Here is an 8,175-nt window from a genome sequence, read left to right as displayed (position 1 = left end):
GAATCTATATTTTCAGTTCAGTTCAGTTTTGGACAGACATAGATACAATGGATTTGGTTTAATGAGATTGCAATTTCAGGCCATTTTAAAAACTTAATTTAAAGGAATTTAAATCAATGATTTAAGAAAAATAATAAATATTCTTTTATATATAAATGATAATTGGCTAACAGTCATATAGATATATATATGGTAAAAACAGAACCACATTATTTACTTATAATAATTTGACATCCATGTCTACTTTTATTGAATTTATTTTATTTTCTTGTTCATCATTTTGATGATTCTTAACTCAACATGTAATAGTTCTAACGCACTTTAAAGCACCAGATGAACTTGTCAATGACCTGACAGAACCAGCATCTGCAACTTGAAATTTTTGTTGATCGGTGTAGTTAGGCTTGGCCTTGCCCAGACCACTTTGAATGAATGAAGCTCCATTTTCAAATAAATCCCCCACAGAGTAGAAGTTCCATGGCTTCGTTTGCTCATTAATTCCATTTCTCCATGTAACCTGTAAAAAAACAAAAAACAATTAGCATTAGGGTTTGCTATTTTCATCAAATACGAAAACTTTAGAGTCGTAAAATTTGGCGTTTCGTTTCTATTTTTGAAATTTTTATAAATAAGAAAAGTATTATTTCTGTTTCTTTTTTCATTTTAATGTTTGCATTACAATTTTAAATATTAAGCTCAAGTAAATTTTATATGACACCTTATGAACATATTTACCTCTTTGTTTCCTTTTGATGCAATGAAGTAGTTAGCTTCACTCTTAATGCTTGGCTTCATGCTTCCTCCAATTGCATATTGTTGCCATCCCTGATACAGGTTGTTGGCTACATGTGCATATCCATGGCGAACCCTAAAATATTATTCATTTTATAAATAAAATATCCAAAAAAATTAAAAGAAAATGGAGTTGAATTATTATGAAGGTATTGTGACAAGAAATGAAATATTATGAAAGTTCATGTATGTCATGCATGTAGGCAACATCTGTCTTGAAATCAGATAAAACTTTTTTTTTAAAGCTAAAACTTTTACTAATAATAATAAAAATTAAAAAGATGAACGATTTTTCTACACATTGAGTGAACTATTCTAAAGGATGATGAAAGATGATAAAAGCCGTAAATATACAGTCATCGACTAAGGTTTTTCTAACCATTAAACGGATCACCCATATAAGATTAGACTTGCTCGCACAGCTTCCGGAACGTTCTAATCGAGCTTAATTCATGAACGTTCCACGCTAAGTTTATAAGAAATTAAAGCTTAATCACTAAATTGAATTATAAAATTCAGTAATTTTCGAAATTAAATACCTTATAAAAACCATCGACTAAAATTTAATACCTTGGCATTCTTTGGTTGCAATTGGGTCCAAAATGATTGTAAACAACAGTCACCTTCATGTTCTTATCTCTATCATACCCATCGTCATGCCCCAGAAGCATAACTTTATCTTGGTCTTTAAACCAGTTATTCGATATGGTAATATCTGTAGATCCACGTGTCACGTCCAGAAGACCATCTTGGCATGCATACAGTGTGTTGTGGTCTATCCAAACTTTTGATGCGCTCACTAATCTGATCGCATCACCGTCCATCTGGCCAAGTGGCACCATTTGTCCATTGGGTCCCTTCACTGTGCTTGGTCCTACTGCCTTACAATGGTGAATCCTTAGGCCATGGATAATTACATCTGTTGCCTAAATATCATGAATAAATGTAAAATCTTATAAGGATATATTATAAATATAGAATTTTAAGTTTCAAAGCATTTTCAGGAATATAAACACTATGGCATTACTTAAAATTTTGGTCTAATATTAACCCAATCCACTAAAATTTTGAGTTAAAATAGTGAAATTTTCACAATCAAATTCCTTAACAACACAACTTTATCAATTAAACTAAACTAACTCAAATCTAAACATAAAAGTCTAATTATTTTATTGAATTTGAAAGAAAAAAACACAATACCTTATACACTAAAAGACATGCACTACCAGTAATGTGAGCGTTAACACCACGACCGTCAAGTGTAGTAAAACTACTAATGAGAAGAGGTTTCTCAAGTTTAATTTGCATATTCCTTTTAAAAGTTATCCATACTTTCCCATCAATCATAGTCGCTCCATATCTTAGAGTTCCGGGTTTAGGGTTTGACGGGTCATCGCTCGGATCAGTGACCTTATAGTTAACAACACCTTTTCCTATATTATTAATCATTTTTCCGGCAAAACCAACGGAGCATGTGGCCAACTGCTGTCGGGTTCTTCGCCATTTAGGGTTTTCTCGCCAACAACGGTCAATAACATTCATTTTTTGGGCATTACATAAAATAGGAGTGAAAAAGAAACAAAAGATGACCATACAAAGAGCCAATCCAACAAGCCCTTGTACGGCCATCTTTGTTAATTTATACACTCCTTTTGATCTTTTAGACTACAAAAATGCCACAAAAAATAAAATTTGATTAAGAAAAGTATTTATTTTATCCCAGGGTTAGCTTGAAGAATTGGGTAGGAGATGGTTTTATTAGTGGTGAAGGAGATAAAAATAGTAGATTACTAATGGTTATAAAAAAAATTGGTTTTAAAAATTGAGATGGTTGATATGAAATTATTTAGTTATGGTTAAAAGCTCAATTAAACTGGTGTTAATTGTAAGGATGGACGGATGATGGCAGTTGAAGTTTCTAGTTGTGCTTAGAGCTATTTTTAGAAGGAAAAAAAACAGTGAATCATAAATTAAACTAATTTGCTATTTTTAAAATTTAATTGTCTATATGCTTGTTGTTATAGTAAATATGCAGATATTCTAATGAGGATGTTTTTTAATTAAAAAAATGAATATGTTATTATTTATTGCATATTTGATATATCTAACATCATTTTATTTTTCACTATCAAGTTGCCATATATTTTATAAAATCTTAATCCGATTTTACGTTTGAATATCAGACTTAACAATGAACACTATTTCAAATAAAATAAATGCTGGGCAGCAAACTGTTAAATCGTGGATTCGATTATTTTCACAAGCGTTCCCATATCCAATTATATATAAAAAAAAAAGTTAAATTCATTTTGAGATTCTTAAACTATACAATTTTGATTTATAAAGTCTCTCATTTTTTATTTAACTTTCTCAAGTCCTTACATTTTTTGAATTATTGTGGTTTTGAGTCCACTTAAGGACCCAATAAACCAAAAGTGAAAGTTTAATTACTCAAAATGAAAGTTTAAAGACCCAATGAATTAAATAAGGTCCATTTAAAATGAACTAATAAATTAAAAAATGAAAGTTTAAGGATCTAAAAAATTAAATAAAAGATGAAGGATCTAATAAATTAAAATCGTATAGATTAGGGATTTTAAAATGAATTTAACCTATAAAAGAAGAACATCAGAATCTATAAACTAGAGAATTAAAAAAAAGAATAGGAAAAAAAATACACGAAGTATTCAGAAGAGGGTGAAACCGTAGATGAGTTGTTAAGGTGTTTTTTTACATTAAGTGAGATTGTGAGTTCGAACCGTATTCATGTATGTAGCTGTTTAAAATTTGAAGTCAGAACTTTGTCTTCCCCAAGAGACCTACCCGGCTCGAGTGAAAATTGATCTGAATATAAAAAATTTAAAGATACCGTTTTATAATTAAAACCCGTTCATGACACCTCATAATGAAAAAAATAAGTCTAACCTAGAAGAAAACTATATGACATTTTCTAGAAAGAGCAAATATTCGACATTGGATTAAGAGTCATGTGACTGTTAGCGAATTCCAACATGCAAAGTGGGAACACTTTCTTAGGCAGCTTCATACATTCATACTTTTTTCTTCTCGTGGAGATATTGAAGGAGTCAGCTATATTTATAATGAATTATTCTCATTTTATTTACGCAAGACATCTTAAAATTATATTAAATTCTTTTTTCTAGTATTATATCTGTATAGTTAACACCTCGATAATTTTCATAAGTTCATCAGTAATTTATTTAACTAAGGCCTATGGAAAATTTGTAATTTTCCGTGACGAACAAGTGGAGCATTATTATATTAAAATATCAATGAGGAACTTTTTTAATATGAATATTATGATAATGTATATTCACTACCACATAAGTCACTTTCAGCAACACCAGACAAGTGTTGCTGTATGTACAAAAATTGTTGCCTTAGGTCTATTGCAACGCTTTTCAATCAGCTACATTTGCGGCCGCTACAATAGGTTTTGATAGCTATTGCAACAGTTTTTTTATACTATTGTAATAGAAATAAAATCGCTGCAATTTTTAACAAAAGCAACAGACTCAAACATCTACTGTAACAGTTTTGTAATGCATTTTAGGCAACATTTATTTTCTTAAGGCAACGATTTGTATAGTACTTTAGGCAACACTTATTTTCATAAGGCAACAATTTGTATAGTACTTTAGGCAACACTTATTTTTATAAGGCAGCGATTTATATAGTACTTTAGGCAACACTTATTTTTATAAGGCAACAATTTGTATAGTACTTTAAGCAACACTTATTTTTATAAGGCAACAATTCCACCCACTACATTACAAAACGGAAAATATTTTATCCATTACATCACGAAAATATTCCATCCATTACATCACAAAATATTCCATACATTATATCGCAACAAATTCCATCTATTCCATCCATTACATCACAAAGAAAATATTCACCAAAATTAAAAAACGGAAAATATTCCATAAAAAATAACGATATTCAAAATCACAAAACATTGAATGTCTTTTCTGCTACAGAATCATTTTCCACAAATATCTTCATGAAATCCTACAAAATCACATAAAAGATAATATTCAGAATATACAAACAGAATATATATAATGAGAGAAATGTGCAAAAGAACAAGTACTTAACTGCAAGAGCTGTCACTCAAAATTGAGCACATTTCTAGCAGTCCGTTTGAATTACTTTCACCCCTAGTGTTTTCCTCTTTACTAGCGGTATCTTCAGCTCCGTCATCTTTTCCTAGCATTACATTTTGTTATCATTTCTTAACCAGTCTTCCCAGGTTTTAGAGCCACCAGCTTGGTTAAAAAGTTCACCTGCACTAATAAGATACATAATCATGGCACTGAAAACAAATCACTACTAACAATTATTAACATTGCAGAAAACTGTAAGGAATGCTATTTAGAAAATTGAATTCATATGTTCAATGAATAGATGGAATGACTACTGACTAAAAAGTAACAAGTTTAAAGCTACTGCTGAACTAAGTATCCGACAAAAAGAGTCAGATCATGTGACAATGCAGTATCTATGTTATATGTACCTCCAGTAGATCATCTGCTTAGTTGGCTATCTCATTTAGATTTTCTTCTAGAATGTGAATTGGTTCTATTTTTACTAGCAAAGGCGCTACCGCCGACAGCAACTCTCCGTAGCAGTTCATGCCTGCTTTATTTCTCAGGAATTCTGCAAAGCAAGCCAACCACTTGAACCTGAAAATGAGATGCATTCCGTACTTTAATGGATCATGTTTCCCTTTGCTATAAGCAAGTATAAGTCAAATATCTAGCAATTAAGCAAGTATGAGTCAAATAAGAATAACAGAACTAAGGTCTCTGGTTTTGAATTAATAGGAGATGGAAAGAGGCCTACTAATTTAGATATAAAAGTCTCATAATTCTTTGAGATAAATCCCTAATACAGTTAATGGCTCAAAAGAGTTATCATTATGATATTAATCTGGTAATTCATTATCAAGGAACATTAAAATAAGTATTTTCCTTGTTCTTTTATTCTCAGCTGTAAATGTCTCTGCGCCAGAGAATTACATACTTAATTGGATTGGTATTCTTCATTCCTTAATGAAATTAAGTTTCTTACTTAAACTAATCCTGCCTCAATCTGTTCATGAAGTTTTCTCTGCACTTCCTTTTTCATTTCAAGAGCCTGAGCAATCTGAAAGCTTCTGTTCAACACCACAACACATTCAATTTTTATCAGTCTAAGAGCTTTTCTTTTATAATAACAATTAAAACGCATTATTTTTAAGCATTACTCGTCGATTGGATTTCGGATTCCCTCAGCAATGCGTGCTTTAGATTCGCCTTGAGTACTTTGTATCTCTTTGTAATCTGCATCAAAAAATTTACATTGCCTAAATTGGTAAAAGCAAGGAGGATTGAGCCAATCATTTAAACCTGTAAATGACTCTTTAAATGGTACAAAGTTAGTCCAATAATACCCATCATCCTCAACACAATCTTTGGCGTTGCCTCTGTCAATGTCCAAAAGAATTAGAAGCTTGCCATTTTTTTATAGTTTAATGATAAGATCATATATAGATACTCAACTCAGGAGTCCATTTAAGCCTAAGTTTTGCATCAGTAGACTAAACCACCTTCATGTTTCGATTCTGCAAATCCATTATTGAGGAATTGAAGAATGAGTGTGATAATCCACCATAACATTTGAATGACAAAACAAAGGCCTATAAGCTATAACTATTCTAGGTGTTTTATCCAAATCTGATATCCTACTGTTTTAATCTGCTAAATAACTTCAAACTCTAGATGCAACAACATCATCGTAATTCATTCAAATCAAAGGAAGCTTCATCGGGCTCAAGGGCGTAATGCGTAAATCAATGTTAGAAGTTAAACTGCTATGTTTATAAATTATAATATAACCTACCAATGAACTAAAGAAGAAATGGTACCTGAACGGCTTGCACACTTTGAGCATATGAGAAGTCTATGCTCTCTCGATTAATAAACCTAGCATAGATTTCAAAGAATTATCTCAGTTTTTCATTTTACAAAAAAAATTAATCATTAAAATTGAAGGATCACAAGCAAATGGTTTGCATTTGAGGAACTATTTTTGAAAGGGAAAAAAACATTGCTTAAAAAAAACAATAATAATATAGATGAGGATAAGGACAGAAACACCATGCCCAAACAGACATGGCAGAAAACAACCACGCTTTCCAAATTCCAGAGTTTAAGATTTTACCAAAACCAAGTGTTACCACATACATTGAATAAACTTCAAACAACCAAAGGCACATTGTGAACAAAAATGTTGAACTGAACATTTTATGTCAATTCATAAACATTTCATGCCAATACATATAGCCAAAAGGGGTATACATGCTACCATAAGTGAGACAAAAGTTCATCATCCATATTTCACTAGATTAATTTCTTTTTAAGCTATATCACTGAAATTTGTGGTTTAGTTTTATCACAAAAGTATTGAGTGACCATTAGAAGACTTTAAGCAACTCAACTTCTACATAAGAATATTATCATTTGGGACTGGCAATAGTGCAGACATCGGGCTTAGTGGATTAAACTAGGTCATTCAATATAAAAATCAAAATCAAAATGAAAACCTAAAACAAAATCCAAATCAAGCTCAATCTATTAAAACCTAAAATGAAAACTAATTGAAATGAAAAAGCTCCAAAGTGAAATTTGAAAGCAAGCGATTTTTGACAAAAAAAAACTAAAATCAAGATTAATTTCATAATTATGCGTTAATTACCTGGTTCAACTGTCAAACAAGATGAACCGCGAGCAGTATCAGATAATATGGAAGACGGAGGAAGGTGATGATGTTGACGAGGATGCTAAATCAACAGTTATAACACAATGAAACGTAATTACTTAGAGAAGAGAGATTTGGCAAAAAAAAAAACTTAGAGAAGAAAGAAAAAAAATCAAGAGTTTTCAAAGTCGTATTTACGTGCCCAATGTTTTTATTTTTACCATCTAAAGATTACCAAATGCCCCTAGAAAACCGTTAACTTTTTTTTGAAATAGAACACAATTAACTTTAAAATAGAGAAATCAGGGAGTAATTATAAACCATTCTCTTATAAATTGTTGCTAAAAAAATTTGTGGTGTAGTGAATCAGTTTGCATATCATGCTCAATAAATGGAGAAAAAAGAGGGATTGGGATTCCCTCAAGTTCATTTAAACTTGAGGGGGTCATGTTCACGATCTACACCATTTATTGTAAAATGAACGGTATAGATTAATTTAATTAAAATTGTGTTTTTTTGATCTACACCGTTCATTTTATAATGAATGGTGTAGATCGTAAACATGACTCCCTCAAGTTCAAAACAAACTTGAGGGAATTCCAATCCAAAAAAGAGATA

At 31.0% G+C, this 8,175-nt stretch overlaps 2 protein-coding genes across 6 annotated transcripts; both read right to left on the bottom strand.

Annotated features, from left to right (window-relative positions):
* Positions 1 to 213: 213 nt before the first annotated feature.
* LOC126678842 (probable pectate lyase 4) lies at positions 214 to 2,784 on the bottom strand. The gene is made up of 4 exons (XM_050373752.2): positions 1,993 to 2,784; positions 1,363 to 1,718; positions 736 to 868; positions 214 to 517 (listed from the first exon to the last, which is right to left on the bottom strand). Exons 1-4 carry the CDS (start codon positions 2,419 to 2,421, stop codon positions 296 to 298), a joined length of 1,140 nt encoding a protein of 379 aa, XP_050229709.1. The 5' UTR covers positions 2,422 to 2,784; the 3' UTR covers positions 214 to 295.
* Positions 2,785 to 4,583: 1,799 nt separating this feature from the next.
* LOC126679521 (myb family transcription factor PHL8-like) lies at positions 4,584 to 7,918 on the bottom strand. 5 transcript variants are annotated; one of them, XR_007640875.2, is made up of 8 exons: positions 7,555 to 7,886; positions 6,725 to 6,782; positions 6,251 to 6,283; positions 6,065 to 6,140; positions 5,890 to 5,974; positions 5,333 to 5,501; positions 4,915 to 5,102; positions 4,584 to 4,827 (listed from the first exon to the last, which is right to left on the bottom strand). XR_007640875.2 is itself a non-coding variant. In XM_050374568.2 (8 exons), the coding sequence occupies exons 3-7, from the start codon at positions 6,388 to 6,390 to the stop codon at positions 5,460 to 5,462; spliced, it is 252 nt and encodes an 83-aa protein (XP_050230525.1). In that variant the 5' UTR covers positions 6,391 to 6,421; positions 6,725 to 6,782; positions 7,555 to 7,918; the 3' UTR covers positions 4,841 to 5,102; positions 5,333 to 5,459. The 5 variants fall into 5 exon arrangements, 1 of the variants encoding a protein (XP_050230525.1); XM_050374568.2 differs by lacking the exon at positions 4,584 to 4,827 and adding an exon at positions 6,360 to 6,421 and having other exon boundaries at positions 4,841 to 5,102; positions 5,905 to 5,974; positions 7,555 to 7,918; XR_007640876.2 differs by lacking the exon at positions 6,251 to 6,283 and having other exon boundaries at positions 4,915 to 5,107; positions 7,555 to 7,893.
* Between the last annotated feature and the right edge of the window lie 257 nt (positions 7,919 to 8,175).

This window comes from Mercurialis annua, linkage group LG4, assembly GCF_937616625.2.
Source record: "Mercurialis annua linkage group LG4, ddMerAnnu1.2, whole genome shotgun sequence".
In the NCBI taxonomy this organism is placed as follows: Eukaryota; Viridiplantae; Streptophyta; class Magnoliopsida; order Malpighiales; family Euphorbiaceae; genus Mercurialis; species Mercurialis annua.
Note: the sequence above shows the minus strand (reverse complement) of the source record. Positions and strands in the feature narration are given on the sequence as shown.

Coding starts and splice junctions, on each gene's coding strand:
- LOC126678842 (XM_050373752.2), bottom strand. CDS start 2,421: ATGGCCGTACAAGGGCTTGTTGGATTGGCTCTTTGTATGGTCATCTTT. Junction 1,719..1,992: donor CATGTCTTTTAGTGTATAAG/GTATTGTGTTTT, acceptor CATGATATTTAG/GCAACAGATGTAATTATCCA. Junction 518..735: donor CATCAAAAGGAAACAAAGAG/GTAAATATGTTC, acceptor GTTTTTTTACAG/GTTACATGGAGAAATGGAAT.
- LOC126679521 (XM_050374568.2), bottom strand. CDS start 6,390: ATGCAAAACTTAGGCTTAAATGGACTCCTGA. Junction 6,284..6,359: donor AGGCTTAAATGGACTCCTGA/GTTGAGTATCTA, acceptor GGACATTGACAG/AGGCAACGCCAAAGATTGTG. Junction 6,141..6,250: donor GATTGTGTTGAGGATGATGG/GTATTATTGGAC, acceptor TTTTTGATGCAG/ATTACAAAGAGATACAAAGT.